The sequence below is a fragment of the Limulus polyphemus genome, unplaced genomic scaffold (assembly GCF_000517525.1).
Source record: "Limulus polyphemus unplaced genomic scaffold, Limulus_polyphemus-2.1.2 Scaffold3637, whole genome shotgun sequence".
Classification (NCBI taxonomy): domain Eukaryota; kingdom Metazoa; phylum Arthropoda; class Merostomata; order Xiphosura; family Limulidae; genus Limulus; species Limulus polyphemus.
The window spans coordinates 66,205-83,461 of record NW_013669247.1 but is presented as its reverse complement, the minus strand read 5'-3'; the positions used below and the strand labels follow the sequence as shown (position 1 = coordinate 83,461).

The window sequence follows — 17,257 nt, the reverse complement described above, 5'->3', positions numbered from 1 at the left end:
CTTGTTAATGGTACCAGAGTTATGCCTAGCTTCGTAATGGTGACCTTTAGAATCAGACAGTTCTATTCTGTAACTACAGTCTTCTCATACTATGTGAGTTCATTGTCCCAGACTGGGTTGTGCAGCTCACTTCTGTCCAAGTTTCAAAAATAATTATCATAACAGCTATAAGTCTACCCATAATGTTATTGCACTGTTCAATACTTGGCTATTTGCTGGAGCCAAGTATAAATGTATTAAAAATGCAACTCACAGCATATACAAAATGTTCAGTTAACCTTCTATAAGTTTTTAAAATGACTTCTTTATCTTAGAATTGCATTACTTTTGTTTCTATTAAGGTATTTTTTACTTTTGTTAATAATTTTAACCTTACAAATAGCATGACGAAGTAAAAAAATAATCATCAAATTTTATTTCGATACTTTTATTACAGCATTATTTTTTCCATTTTCACTAAACATAATACTATAGAAAGAGAAAATAAATCATTCTGTTCTTTTTTTAACTTGAAATTCCTGAAAAATGCTAGTCTTGTTCAAAAAAGTTTTATTATAATACTTAAGTAAAATTCTTTAAAAATGTAAACAAAAAAAAAACTTGTATAGGAACAGAAAAAAAATCAAACCTGGGATATTTCATCTAAACTTGAACAAGTGTATAAAAATATAAATCACAATTGACTAAATTCTTTCCACCACCAACAATGATTTGAGCATCATGACAGTAATCCAAATGAAACATAACCGAGCCATCACCAAAGGAAACTGCCATAACTTTAACCTAAAACTCTCCTACAAAACTCAAACTGGAGGTTGAGGTTCTGATCCAACACCACCAGCTAGCTGGTAAACTTTCTTACTCACTTCATAGGCCAACATGTCTGCATTCTCCTTAAAAAAAAAAATCAACAACAATTGTGTAGCAACTGTTTTAAGTTGTACAGTTAATGATAAGTGCATTCTACATCTTCTAAAAAACAATTAACATTAGCACATAAATGTATACACTTTCATGAGTGTTATAAAACTTAACTCTACGAATTCTCCTTGATCTACGTCATTTTTTGTCTGTTATTCACGATGACATGTGCATTATAGATACATATAAACAAAAAATATACTGAAGATCCCTGAAAGCTGTTTTCTGTTAGTTTGCTATTTACAACACCTGCATTATGCTCTAAGTTCCTACCATAATCACCGACATAAATAGCATGAATTTGGAAAATTAAATAATTACTGTAAATAATGTGCTCTCTCTTTATAACTTGTTAAAAACCTAAATTAGTTAACTGTCCCAAATAGCATACACTAGTGTTTACAGAAACTGTATCATTATATTTGAAGTGTTTCTGATAAGCAAAATGTAATAATATTTCAATCATACTACATCTGCTATAACCAGTGCTGACAAGGCTTTTCACCCAATACCAGGACTAATTAAATTGACTGGGATATGACAGATATTGTAGTGGTCTAAGCTCCCTATTTCACTTTCAACTAAATTAAGTAAATCAACATCATTTACTAATTAGAATTACGGTAAGCATTAATAACTTTATTATCATTCATAAGAACTGGAAAACTAAGCAAGGTAGATTTTTTGTTCCCAGAGCAAGTCAAGCAACCACCGAATCAACAGGAGAAAATCACATTGGCATTCTAAGAATGAGTGAATCACGGAGAAAAATGTGTAATAATGTCCCCCAAATTATTTCTGCCATATCCAGTGCTGACAAAACCTTTTGCCCAATACCATGTTATGACAGTTATAATATATAATATAATATATTAAACTGCTTGCGTCATTATAACACAGTCATGAAATGGCTAACATAATCACACAAAGAGAACAACTATAAAACATTTTTTGCATTGTAAATGTTTAGATATTGTGAGCAAGAAATGATTAAGCTGTAAAAAAAAAAAAAAAGAGAGAAAAAAAAGATGCTAAAAGTTAAGGAGGAGAAGAATACTGCATAATCTACTTTTATGTTAGTGTCTTTGTTAGCTTGATTTTAGGACATTCGTATAGTTGGAGCTGTATTGCAGCAGAACAAAATACATTAGGTTTTGTTTTTTAAATTCATTACACAATGTAGTAAAGTACTTATATGAACTGCAGATTATAGTACATTATACACTACTTACCCGGGTTATACATTACCATAAACTACTCACCTGAGTTACAGATTATCATACATTACTTACCTGGGTTATAAATTACCATAAACTACTCACCTGAGTTACAGATTATCATACACTACTTACCCGAGTTATACATTACCATAAACTACTCACCTGAGTTACAGATTATCATACACTACTTAGCCAGGTTATACATTATCATAAACTACTCACCTGAGTTACAGATTATCATACACTACTTACCTGGGTCGTAGCTTCAGCATAGACTCTAACAACATCCTCCGTTCCTGAAGGCCTTCAGAATTAAAAAACAATTTATAGAGAAAATTAGATTTTATGTTAAGCTATAGTTTAACATGAAAAATAACAGTGTTGTGCAGCATATGAAATATTTGTTAAAGAATAAGTGTAATTGACAAAATAAGTAAAATGCTACATCTATAACTTAATGATTGGTGAATATATTTTCCATTGTGTTTTCTAGGCACATTTATCCTAATTATATCTTACAATTGTCTAAATTTGCCGAATGATGCTTCAAACTTGCAAGTTTTATACCTCATTGTATTTCTACTGTATTATGAAGCATATGGAAAATAATATATATATATATATATATATAAAACACTTTCTGTATCACAACTTATGCACTTCTTTAAAGATGCATATAAAAAAACATTAACTCTGTATGGACCAATGGGTGATTAGAAAATACAATTCTAGATCTATTTCAATAATTTTTTAATCAAAAGTTGTGTATAATTATCATTATCATGATATAATGTTTATTTAGTGGATAAAGTTTTGAAAAACTTCAAACTTTAATTTCTGTCATATCTGTAGGTGATTGAACTGTAAACAGCATTTCTAAATTAAGCTTATATTTATTTCTCCAAATCAAATTTCAATATTTCTAGGCTTATGTTTCTTGTCAAGGCTCACGTTTCTACACTTCCTGATTTGACAGTAAAGTTAATGGGTGAACTAACATTTATTATAGTTTAAGTGACAACTCTAAGCAGTTTTTAAATTTAAAAAGGGCTATAATCTTGAGCTATACTCTCTGAAGAAGAAATGTCTGGTATTAAAAGTTCTGTAGTTGACATACTTTTGAAAGAGCTTTAGTACTCATCAGTACAGAATGTTTACATATTTCCTTATTCTTTAGAAGCCAGATTTTTGTATAGTTCTAGGTGATATTTATTTTGTTTTATATTATGGCTGATGGAAAACTATAGGAATATTCTTATATGACAAAATATCAGGTAAAGATAATTAGGATTATCAATACACTAAGCTAGAACTAGTATCAGCAAAATATTCAGGTGACACAAGTCCTTTTTGTATTAAATATAGTGAGAAGTTAATTGTATTCAAGCAATACACATACATAAATACAAACAAAATTATTCATACAATGTTTTAATCTGGATGTTAGCTAGAGGGGACATGACATTAAGATCATCCAAGTTTGTGGTAGCAGGCCTAGAATACCAAGAAAGTTCTAGCTTTGATACCTAGAATCAAGTACATTAAGGAAATATCATGAGATGAGAGTAGATTATAAATATGAGAATCAGTAAAGTATTGAGTCAATATTTTCCTTTAAGGTAGCAGTGAATCAGACAGATGTTTTCAGGTGGTAGAGTGCAAGTCCAATTTGTATGTTGCTAGTAACTGAGGCGTGACATCAAAACATCTTCTATCATAATGTTCTTTTCACCACAAATACAAATTTCATATTCCTCATGTTACACATAGTATGCATTTGTATGCTTGTTGATAACGGTACATTAAAGTTGATCACATATATTTATAAGTGCATTTAATAAATTCCTCTTTTTTCATTATGTTTGTGGATTATTTTTCCAGTTCTGGAGACCTTGCAAATGATATTGAGTCAAACATGAAGTTTATACATGTTATGTCCATATTAAACTATAATCAATCACCTATTATAATAATAATACTCAGTTTTGTCTATCTTGTCTTAATTCACAAGAATGAACACTTTATTTTAACACATGTAAATATATTTCAGTAGATATTTTGTATATTACAAAATATTAAAAGCCTATCAACATTTTTAAAAAGGTCTAATCTTAGGTCATAGAATAACATTACAAGTTTATTTATTGGTAGTATTAAGTACAGTAAAGTTTAGCCCTAACTAAACTAAAGCAAAAAATGTACACAAGTTACAGTATTCATTTAACTCTTTATCGAATATAGGTTGTACTTATCAAAGGCTTAACTAAGGTTAGGCCTAAGACGAGTGGGACTTGTAGTTTTTAAGAATTCTTTTGTAATATTCTAGAAATCCTGTATTAAAGAAGTATCACTGCAATAAAAATATTAATCTGACCACAAATGTTCTGTGGGTTGCTGCTACTAGAGAAATATACATACCTTACAAAAGCCCTGCTACACAAGTATTTTGAAGTAAGACTATTAATAGCTTCTTGCAGGCTGTCAGGAGTTACACATATTCTTTCTGCATCAGTTGTTGTGATTACTTTTCTGTCAGCAACCTCAAAGAAAAAGTAAATTATGATTTTAAACACCATGGAAGAAGTTAAGAAATAATAACAAGTTAATTTAGTGTTTCTTAATCTTTTAATATCAAGGTCTGGCTCATTCCCCTGCAAAATTATCATGGACATCTTGAGAAAAATTAAAGATTTATAAAGTTAACTCAATTAAGCCACTCCAGATTTTCAGATTACATATAATTTAAAGAACAATGTAGTGTATGTAAAATATAAGTACAATGAAAAATCATAATTTGCAAACAAATGATCTGATCAAGTTAAAACAACTTGCAAAGTACATTATAAAAGTAGGCCTTAAAACTGAAAAATGTCAAGAGGTTTTGTCACTAAGCTTACATAAGTTTATTGAAAAATGTGAATTGATCTCAACTGGAAACAACCTATATATAAGCGAAGTTAATGACTCACAACCTATAAAGTAAAGTATTGTGATGAACTATCTTAAAATATTAATACAATGTGTACACTAGATAAGAATGAACTTCACAAACTGTAACACAAATATTCCTTGTATTTACAAGAGGTATAGGATATTTTGTGTAACCTTAAAAACCGATGCAACAAACTATGTTTTACTTTTAATACAAATACGCAATGTCACTGTTTTTTATTGCTTTCATTAAAGCATATATCCCCTCAAACTGTTTAACCATTTGTATGACCTAGCTTGTGCATATTGCCATCAGTAATCATGTGTCTGGCAAGAAATTACGATTATTGTGAATACTCTGTATGATGAACAACTAGACTTGAGGTTCAATGAACTAAGTGCAGTTATTAATGTCACTCAACAAGATGTGTTAAGAGGAAACGAATTAGGCAGTGTTAAAAAGTCCCTATTTTGACTGTATGTCTACAGTACTTATCAATTTTAATGGAGTCAAAATAGGGATTTGTAACTGGAGAAAATAATGTAGACACTATTTCCAGCCTAGCTTGTTCACATTTCTTAGAGTCCCTAGTTGTAGGCTTGAAAATACAACCTTTGCATTTTGATTCAACCTGTTTCTTTTTAAATTAACTATTTATTATTATCTTATTTCTTAAGTTTTATTTATGTCCATTTATGGAGAAATTTTATGATACATATGTGCATATGTATTCAGTTGAATGTTACATGTTCTTTAACAGTTTACTGCATTGGCTTTTTTTCTACCCAACGATTAGTTACTGAGCCAGGTGGTTTTGTGCCTGAGATTTCGTGTAAATACGCATTTAACAAGCGAAGTATGAAAATCAGTAGAATAAATTACCACTCACTAGAGTATAGAAATCTACTATAGTAATCGTCTACCGTTAGAAAACTCACTGAAATAGTCACAGAAAACCATGTACAGACAAAATACGAGAACAAAACTTGAGAAACAATGAACAGTGAGAAATGATGAATCCTCAATGTGGCAATTTCCAATTAATGCAATATGAGTTGCACAAATTATTTTTCAACTGATGCGCATTAGTAAAACACTTTTTCAATGGCAGAATGTGAAAAAAGAAAGAGCTTGAATTAATTTTAAAACTACTTTATGACATACTCAATACTGAATTCATTACTATTGCTCAGGTTTCAGTAAAATATTCATAGCCATTTTTCTGTAGTGGCTTGTAAAACTATAATCAATAATAAAAAGGCTGGAGACAGTTATAAATATACACATTGTTTACTTGAATAAAGCATCTCCAACTTGTATAAACAGAGCATTTACGACTAGTGAGTACTTAACCCTTTCAACACTTTTCTACACAAGTCACTGCATTACATTCAAAATTTAAACACCTTTACTATCAATGAATGTGAAAGAAATCAACATTATAATGTATGTTGTAACAGCTTGTAAAACTATAATTAATAAGGCTAGAGACACTGTTATAAATATACACATTGTTTACTCTAATAAAACATAGCATTTCCAATCTAGCTTAAAACGGAGCATTTCTAACTAATTTAACGGTGCTTAACCCATTCAACATGGGTACCCCTTTAAACACATTTTCTATAATTAACATTATAATGTACGTTATGGTTCAAAGTTTTATGTTATCTAGGTTTTAAATCCTATAATTCAAAAGAAACCTTTAAAAAAACTACTTAAACTTCAGATGTATCATCCTGTGACCCACGAGCTAAGAAAATTCTCTACTTTGGCACTTCGTATCTTCAATAATATAGTGCTAGTTGTGTAGATATACATATAGATAATAAGACATTTACTTATTCTATTGACACTTACATTTTAAAGTTCTCTGGATGAATACAATTGAAACAAGTAATAATTTTGACAACACCTGACTGGTGCCATGCCCACCTTCAACAGATTTGTTTGAGCCTGATAGCCTACATGTAGAGGTTACATATGCGTGTATATAGTCATTAGAAAGAGCTCATTTTACATTATAATCCAACAATGGTTCTTTTGAAATTGGCACACAGTATTCATCATGTGGTATATGTAACTAGCTGTAGTATTATTGGCTGCTTGATTGACTATAGCACTTGCAGTTGTTTCTTAACTAAATATGTTATTGTTAGAGATACAGTTAAATTGTATTATTTATGTTTGAAAATGCATAAATGAAAGGTTTAAACATTTTAATAATATACATCATACTTTGCATCAGTTCTCAAGGCTCACGATATTACATGGTGCATGAACCGACTGTACTATGCCTCAAGGGCACCATTGACTTGTGTTGAAGCGAATAATAAATGATAAAGGACAAGAAAGTAAAATAAAACATTAAAAAATAACTAAGTGAAAAGAAGAAGTCCTAAAATTATGAATATAACCAAAAGAAGATCTATAAAGGTATTTATATTCTACAAAAAATTAAAAGGAATGATAATAGCTAGAGTTAGTGATATTGTAGAGAAAATGAGAAATAAAATATAAACATTTACTTTGAAAAACTTTTGATATTCATTTAGGAGGTTCTGGAGGTTATGCAAATGAAATATGAAAACTATAAAATGAAGAAAAGTATTTTTATATTTAAAATAAAAATACTTTGCACTCAAACTACTCAGACTTTGAGTGCAAATAACTACTAGAGAGAAATAACATTTTTATTAGAAAGGCATAATGAAAATAATGTTATTTTTGTGTACAAGATACTTATCATCTTTAACAAGATATTACCAGGTTATATGAGGATATCTCAGAGTTATCATGTGATTTGTTGCATAAATGTTATTCCCTAGTTGAACTGATATGAAATATATCAGCCCATTGTGAATGGGTTAAATGGCATCTGTTTCTGTGATGCTTGAAAGGCTTCAAAGAGCTTATGTTGGTAGTGAAGAAGAACTTAGAAAATTTTAAGAGGGTGGAAATCTTGACTTTCAAGGATCAACTAAAAATAGCTCTACAATTTTCACAAGAGTTTGCTTAGTAGCTGTGCAGAGATTTTGGTAAAGTATATATATAGCCGTATTGAATGTTGGCTTAAGTGTTTGAATGGCTTTGAAGAGAAACTTGGAAAGTAGCAATGAAAAACCTGCTAACATATCTCCTTCTCTTTCAAGAATCAATACGACTTGGGCAGAAGTTTTTTTAGTAGGTTTGCCCAGGTTTGAATAAAATATTCATAGCTCTTTTTTCTGTAGGCTCGTGAAATAATAACAACAAATGGATGAATTTTGTCTAATGATCAGAAAATCAACTGTTTTGCTATTATCAATAGTTTAGCAGTCTTAGCCATTGAGATAGAGGGTTTTAAGTGTTGTTTTAAGAATAAGTCTGATTTTTAAAATGGTTATTAACTGTATGTTGGTGTTTTAAAGCCATTTTATTGAAAATAAATGACCAGGAAACTAGGTTAAGTATTTCAATGTCCAACATTTCAGTTTAAGCCTTTGTCAAAGGCATCTTACTATTCATGTGCAAAGTTGAAAAGTTTTCTCTTAAAGTTTAATCTACTGAATGAAAATATGACAAATTGTTCAATCATGTAGAATTCCAAGAACATCCCCAGTCAGTTAGTAAGAAGAACAGTAAACTATGCACCAGTGTTGTAGGTCTTGAGACCACCCTTTGAGCCTTGGTCTTGATGTTTAAAAGGTTTCAAAAATAAAACCAGCTAAATTTAAAAGTTTTAACACTATTAGACCAGTCACCTACCCAGAATTATTAAGTGCTAATTACTGATTACATAGCAGTTCATACGAGAGACAGTGTAACATCAAAGATGTTTTACTAGCAAAACCCTCTTGGTACTACACCTTTGCCTCCCTTATCTTTCTTTGTCATCAACCACTATATCGCCTGTACGCCAATCTGTGGTTATAACACGTGCTATTCAAAACTAATTGCTACTATAAATTGCATTATGTGTAGGCTTACTACTAGTTTGTATGAACTTCATCTGGTACATTCATTTATGTCAAATGTTAGCAATTATCCCTGTCATTGGCTAATAGATCTGCTGTGATCCTGTTTGGTTTCAAAGATCATAAAGAATTTACTGACACCAATACTGGTTTTAGTTTTATTTGCTGACCTTATTTTTTAAAATCGTTCATTATTTTTTCTCTATAGGAGACTGTGGGGTTAATGTGTAAAAGACTGGTGGTTAAAGTGTTCATAAAATTTGTTTGATCATGTGATTTTTTTCTTCTTGCTTTACTTTTCATTGTGTAATTTATTACAAGGCTTGGTCTCGGACTATGAGGTATCTCAACTACAACACTGCTATGTGCATTTGGTAAGTGTACTTATATATTCTTCACAAAGCCCACAACAACTGTAATTAAAGTCCTTATATATTGAGCCTACCATAATTTATTATGTACTTATTACTACTGCATTTTACATACTAAAACTACCAACTCTTGTTCACAATAATAATACAGTTTTTCAATGCAACAATTAAGAAATGACATTAAGAACAATATAACCTCAAGAATTTTTTTTTATTCAAAAGGTTCTTTATTATGTTTCATAATTTGTCATTAGAAAGAAATCTGAAATTAATTCTACATTCTAACCTTCTTCCAACTAAGTATAAAAGACTGAAAAATACATATTTAAATTGTTTAAAACATTTGTTCTAAAAACTTCTAATTATCTCTGCTTGGTATATGAAGAGAAAAACTAGCTACCAATAAATATTACCCCAGTCAAATTCAAATGCTGAGAAAGTCTAGTTAAAAGTTCAAATTTATAAACTAACTTTGCAAGGATAGGAAAAATGAAACCTACCATAACTTTTAATTGCCGGTTTGGGAGGTCTTTGTAAATTTGGTCCCAATCTGCTACACTCCATCCACGATCATGAAGAACAGTTTCAACTAATAACATGTCTGAAATGGCATCTCCTACAGTCTAAAGATGAGATAAAGTTCTCTTAATATAATACTAAAATTCCTAGAATACTTTGTGACGTACAAGGTGTACCATAACAGTGTGTTCTAACCAAGTGTGAGTAGTTTTCTGCTACAGAAAGGTTATCTAGTTCAAGTACGCTAGTAGAATGCATTACATTAAAATCTATTTGAGAATAAAGCATGTAATATATTTCTGTATATATTACTTGAATATATTTAAACAGGATATGTGGGTGAAAAAATATATATATATACTGAACATCATCTGTAGTTTTTACACACGAGGGATCTGAAATGTTTTCAGTATTACATATGACAAACTAAATTTACTAGATTACTCTAATAACTACAAGTGGGTGAAAAAATGCAGGGTTTGTCTCTACAGTAAGTCTGAAATATAATTATTTTGTCTTTTCTCTCATGATATGTGTATAAGTAACAGATCCCATATGTATACTCAGTGCACAACCTGATGCACACCAAAATAGAATACAACAAAATGCCTAATTGTGCAAAATCAACAGAATATCTGTCAAAAGATACCTTAAAAGAACAATATATTTCCTGACTTACTCTATCATTTTATTGATTTTAAATATCACTTCTCTAAACAATGAGGACTTTGCGTTCTGAGACATAAATTCCACGTTACTGCTACATTGGAGACCCAGTGAAATGCTCTTAAAAGGTTACACACAAGACTCCTTCTCACTTAGATGTTCCAAAATGCAAAAATCTTAAAATACTCACTACACTCAAGTATTTCAACTTTAAGATTTCCAGCAAAGAATGTTACCAGTTGTTAAGAAACCTTGGAGTTAAATTTTAGTTTACACTGTTCAAAAGCATTATATATGCTTGTTATTAAGCTCTATTTGCTTGAAACAATACACATAGTTTGAAGGAACAACTTCAAACCATGTTGTTACTATCTTCATGATGATAAGAATCAGGTTGTTCAAGTTGTAAGTTTGGTTCAGATTGAAATGAAAATACTTTTTTATTAATACTGTGCAGGATATGAGAAAAGACATATGGTATATTGTAAGTTTTTATTGACATTAAGCACTTGTTAAGCTTGACTACCCAACAGTAATGTTAGAGTAAGAAACATTCCATTTGATAAATACAACTGTTGCCAGTAACTAAAAACATATAAGGTCTAACTACAAAATGTATTGAGTGTAAGTAAGCCTTTGACTCATGTATGTAAAAGATAAAGCTCAAACAACACTTACTTGGTTAATGAGGTTGATGACATCCATTACTTTTTGTGCTGCTTTCTTTTGCTCAGGACGACTTGAACTACACAATAAAATATATAAAAAAAGCAAAAACATATTTTACTAAATGAGAATGTTTTTGGTGTAAGTATAGACCACAGAACTATTTAGTAACAGCTAGAATACTACAGTGACATAAAACAACTGACAAAGAATCACATTTAAACAGCTGACATATGAGGTGTTTAATTTTTCTTAAAAATAACTTTGAGGTGATAAAAAGTGAAAAAATAAATTCTTTTTACCAGATTCTATTTCACAAAAATTTATTTTACAAACTTTCTGTCATTAGGTTGCCTTTCCAATTCTGCATTTCTTCAAACATACCAGCAAACACAGTTACATAGGTGAAAGTGTCCAATGATCATTTTGACTGAAAAAAGTCCATTGGTCAAGGGTTTGTAAGCCTAGGTGGCTCCCAAAAGATCTAGGGTTTTACATGTTCTGAGATGCAACCTAAGCCTTTTTGGACAATGTTCAGAATCAAATTTCAACTTGACTCTGTAGTAAAAAGAATTTCATAAATCACAACTTGTCATGTCACCAGATGGACCAACCTGTTAATCACACGAGGCTAATTATATATATACCAAACCTTAAAACTCAAACCTTTTATATGTATACCTAATTAATTTCTTTAAACCTTAGTTGCAGTGAAAACATATCTCACTGAATTATCCAATTATAAAAATTTCTGGAAGTTTATAATAATAAAGATTAGAGCAGCATTAGCAATAAAATGCAAAGTGTTTACTTTTCATTAAGTAAAAATTATGCTTGGGATAGGTCACTTCGATGGATTTCCATCTACAAACAGAGAACTTTTACCCATGCAGATAGTAAAGTAAAAAGTAAGCATTACATGTACATAAAATAATACTAGTCCGATCAAATACTCAAAGAAGCAATACATAATCCCACATAAACATGTTCCTCTTATGGTGGCACTTAACAATGTTTTTGAATTTATCAACATGGCTTAAGATAAAACATTATTAACTCTTTCCTTACAGGATTGGTCAATGTGACTGACTTTCTAATCACCAGTTTTCACAATATAACTTTTAATATGTTTGTGTATCTTCAGGAAATTTGGAAAGCTTTCAGTAAATATTACAAGTCTTTTGTAAACAAAAAAACAGATTTTTCAACTAAGTATTTTTACTAAAAATTTGTCTGCGAGTATATAAAGTAAGATTGTTGACTGCTCTGCATGCAAAGTGATTTTCATGTTAAGATTAAAAACACTTTTCTTAATCTCAAAATTTTTAATTTTCATTTGTGTAACCTCTAAAACCTCCTAAACAAATATCAAAATATTTTTGAGTAAAACTTATATTTTAGCAATTAGTTTATATCTCCTAACTCTATCATGATATAAAAGACTGTTCAGTGTAGATATTATTAATATATTTATTTTGTGAGTTAATACTATATGATTGTTTTTTTTATAATGTAGAGTTAAAAGCAGACAATTGTTGGGAGGTGTGTTTATAATTCATTGATGTTGAGACTATCGAATGTCACATGCAATACAATGATGTCGAGAATATAGATTTCTAGATGGCTAGCACACAATTAAGTGATAAACATATAAATAGTGTGAGATGATTGGAAACAGCAGACAGATAAATGCAGAAGAGAGTAAAGTCATGGCCAAAAGAAGACCAAACAATTACTGGAAGGGCAGTATACAACTGTGGTAACTCACTCCACAATTGTAAGTGAATTATACACAGAATACTAGTGCAACAGAAATAGGGAAAGGTAGTTTCGCTTGTCAACTGAAATTATAAAACAACTGAATAGGTCTAAGTGGGCTTTTGATAAGAAGAAGATAATTTTGTGTATAGTGTTTATGATATGCCTATAACCTCTATAGTGTAAAGAATTTGCTGTACAAATGTTTAACTTGTTCCAAATATATATATTGTTTTGAAAACAAGTGGAGTGCATGCTGTTCATTTATCGTTGAATTTATAACCAACAAATCACAGACACCTGCTATAGAAGAATCCTAAGCCCAACAACAACAACACAGTATATTTATACTATTAAGAAATATAAGTAAAAGCCTTTAACTGACAATTGGCTAATATAACTTACCTTCTGACAAAAACTATATGGACTCTGTCAATTTAACCAAACTTTTAACCACCATAAAAAAACTTGATATAAATCTAAATTACCCTTTCTTTCTTGAATGACTACAGATTGTAACAGAAAACTAGAAATGCTTATCCTAAATAGCTTAAGGCTACATCTGTTTCTACTTAATTGTTTTATTGCCCTTTGAACTCTGTCTAATTAATAATCCCACCACACTAGTTGTAAATCTCTTGGCAAACATGCAGCTCATGTTACTATGCTGAATGATGTAATGCACAAACTGCTCACAAGTATACCTTGTAAGGAATTATTACTATTATTAGTTTTTATTATCCTACCTAATAAGTTTTTAATTTTTACATTTTAGTTACTTTTATAACAATAAATAAAAATGTACACAAAAACAAGAAATATAGTACTTACATTATTTTTCCTATAAATATTTGCATGTGTTAAAAAAATTCCTCAGGATCTTTATTACAAGAACAATTTTAGACATGTTTTAATTACAACAGCATAAATTTTCTGTTTTTGCAAATGATTAAGTGTCTAAAAAAGAACAGAAGTTCTCTGAATTATTTTCCAGAAAACATAATTTCCAGTTTTTCTGTTACTCAAGATAGATGACAAGGAAGACTAGCATTCTGATAATACATTTTGCTTGACATGGAAGATTATCATTCTGCTAATTTGTTGTGCTTTACAAGAAAGACTGTATAATAATGGTGTGTTCTGCTTGACAAAGAGCACTATATCATCATGATACGTTCTGCTTGATAAAGGAAACTATCCCCCTGATAATTTGTTCTACTTGACAAGGAAGAGTATCACTCTAATAATTTGTTTTGCTTGTCAAGGAAAACTGTATCATCCTGGTAACTTATTTTGCTTAGCAAAGAAGAATGTATCATCCTGATAATATGTTCTGCTTGACTAGAAAGACTATCATCCTGGTAACCTGTTTTGCTTGATAAAGAAGAATGTATCATCCTGATAATTTGTTCTACTTGTCAATGGTGGCAGAATTAATATACAAACTTCCACAATATATTCTTTCATGAAAATAGAAAATTAACATTAAATGACAAATAACGTTCACTTTTTCAAAGTAAACAATTTACTCCCACGATGAAGTACTTCATTTTTAGACAATACTTTATGTAGACAAACTATTAACTTTGCACTTTCAGGGTTAAATGTGTAATCCAAAATAATATAAAATAATGTATATTTCATTCCATGTTGGGAGTTTGAGGCAAATATGAGAAAGTATTTAATAACACAATGCCATATGATAAGAAATAAAGATTTACTTTTTACAATGTTTTGAGCAACCTCTGTTAATCAGGGTTCCTGTTATAAATATAAGTCTAAAATATTTTGTTTACTTAACTCCTAGATTGTTTATGTAGTTGAGTATAAAAAGATTCCATTTTTAAGAATTTGGTTAAATTCTGAATTCCTTCAATAAATATCATGCATTTCAACTTGAAAATGCAAGCTTAATTTCACTAAATTTCTGTTCATGTGAGATCTACTATTTGTTTATGAAAATATAAGAAAAAGGTGTGAAATCAAGACATTTTATCATGACGCAAGTCAGGCACAATTTTGTAAACGTATTATTTTCTTTTTTTTAAAGTTAAGCCAGTTAAACTTTCCAGCACCATTACATTAGTTGTGGTAAGCTGGCACAAGTTGCTTGGTTTTGAAAATACTGATCAATAAATTGAAATAAGAACTATCTACCTTTTAACTACTGTCTCCAGCTTTTCAATGGTTTTATCACTGAATACTACCTACAGAAAAAGATAAACAGGGTTAATCAGTACGTTCACACAAAATATTCCAATAAAATCAAGAAACTAAAAATTGCATAATTATAAATAAGTGAAGAAAAAAAGATTGCATAAAAATGTTTAGTAAACTAGGAATTATCAAACAAAAATATTTTATGATACAAAGTTGAATATACATATTTGCAAAATCCATAAAAGAAGAAAAAATCCTACACTAGTTTTTGCTATGAATTTGTTTGTTAATGAACTCCTCCCACAGTTTTTGAGCTAGCAGGATCAAACTTGGCAGGTACATTTGAATAGGGTGATCCTTATTTATATGACACAGCCCCCTTGCCCTTATTTTTTTGGGGTACCATGGGAGGCTGAAAGTTACCAGGTCACAGAGGCATAACAGGGGTTGAGGAGTAAGTTTGCTGAACTCAAATCTGGCATCAGCTTTTGTGTTCCTGGCCCTTTTGGCATCCCTGGGGCACCATTTTTGAAACTGTGTTCGTACATTCACTCACAAATCCGATGACGAGGAACCCACTTTGAGACTAATAATGGTTGGAGACTCACAAACTAGTGAGACCACATTTGATACTTGTGCTCACTTATCATAAGCTGTTGTCCTAATGTATTTCGGGTATGCATTTCTAGTCTGAACCAAGACCATGGCTACAAATTTTCATTTTATATTCTATACTACAATATTTTTGTTTAAAAATTGCCATAAAATAATTACTCTCTCATCTAAAATGAAAAATAAGTAGGATATAAAACAAAATCACAGTTGAAATAAAATTAAAAAGTTAATTAAAGAGGAAAGTACAAAAGAAGATAAGTCTTGAAAAACTCATAACTCTGACTTACTGTCCCATGTCCATTAGCTTCAAAGTAAACTCCTATATCAGCCTGCTGAGCTCGATGATGAAGATGCTTAACACCAGTTGGAACACAAACTACAGGAACTTTCTGTATTATGTAAATAAAGAAAAAAGGAAAGAGATGATGATTAGATTTGTTTAAAAGATTAAAATTATTTGTCCAACATTTTAATGAGACTTAGTACCTAGTAGATAACAGGAAAGTTCACTGATATGAAATGGAAACAATTATAAATTATAAGTACAAGTCCAAAAGTACAGCTTTTGAGTGGATTATTTATTTTTATTCCTTGTTTAACTTTATTATAACATTTCGACCACTCGTGTGACCATCATCAGATAATTGTCTATTATGTGCAAGCATTTTGTTCCAATTTAGAAAACATATAGGGTGACACCTGTATTTTGATTTAAATTAGGTTTTAGTTTGCAAATAATGAATGCTTCTTTTATTTTTCTTCTATTAATATTGTTTTCATTGCATAATATTTTAAAGTTACTAAGTTAACTGGATGTTGATTCATTGTACTGTGTTCGTAAATGTGTGATGAGGAATTGTTATATTCTTTGATCCTTATGTTTATGTTGCATCCCACTTCACCTATATCAGGGGTGATGTCACATCAATCGCATTAATACTAGTAGATGCTTCCATCATTGAAGTTGTCAGAATTAACCTTCCTTAGATGACTTTTGATTTTAGTACTTGGTTTTTGAATAAAAATAACTTCCCTGTTTTTATTGTATTTTTTATATGTTTCCAAATGTTTATGATGTTTTTGGTTACATAACCATGATATGGTGTCTTATCATTGTTTCTTTAAATTTGATAGAAATGGAAATGTACAGTTCTGCATAAGTGAGCAACCAGGTCTCTCTGAAATTGTTATTGGATGTGCTTATAATAAATAGAAAGTGCATATTCTAAACTACATAAATCAAGTGACTGTTATGTTTCAGTGATCAATGTCCATAGTTTACCAGGAGAAACTGAAGAGTTTATACTAAAGAGGTTGCTTCAAGCAGTAATGAAATTTTTTAATCAGGCTTTCTAACTAATCTATAAATGATAGTAATTTTGGGACATTGTATTCTAGTATGTGATATATTTTGTGTGTTCCAAAATCCATATTTATTCAAAATCTACATGAATTATTTTGTAGACAAATAAC

General features: G+C 30.2%; 1 protein-coding gene across 1 annotated transcript in view; it reads right to left on the bottom strand.

Annotated features, from left to right (window-relative positions):
- Positions 1 to 569: 569 nt before the first annotated feature.
- Positions 570 to 17,257, bottom strand: part of LOC106469741 (phosphoacetylglucosamine mutase-like) — a 45,756-nt gene continuing 29,068 nt past the window's right edge. Inside the window, exons 9-15 of the mRNA XM_022398295.1 lie at positions 16,072 to 16,173; positions 15,167 to 15,216; positions 11,264 to 11,330; positions 9,901 to 10,023; positions 4,560 to 4,681; positions 2,394 to 2,445; positions 570 to 893 (exon numbers count right to left, since the gene is read on the bottom strand). Of these exons, the coding sequence (XP_022254003.1) occupies positions 804 to 893; positions 2,394 to 2,445; positions 4,560 to 4,681; positions 9,901 to 10,023; positions 11,264 to 11,330; positions 15,167 to 15,216; positions 16,072 to 16,173 (606 nt within the window). The 3' untranslated portion in view covers positions 570 to 803. The remainder of the gene's footprint in view (positions 894 to 2,393; positions 2,446 to 4,559; positions 4,682 to 9,900; positions 10,024 to 11,263; positions 11,331 to 15,166; positions 15,217 to 16,071; positions 16,174 to 17,257) is intronic.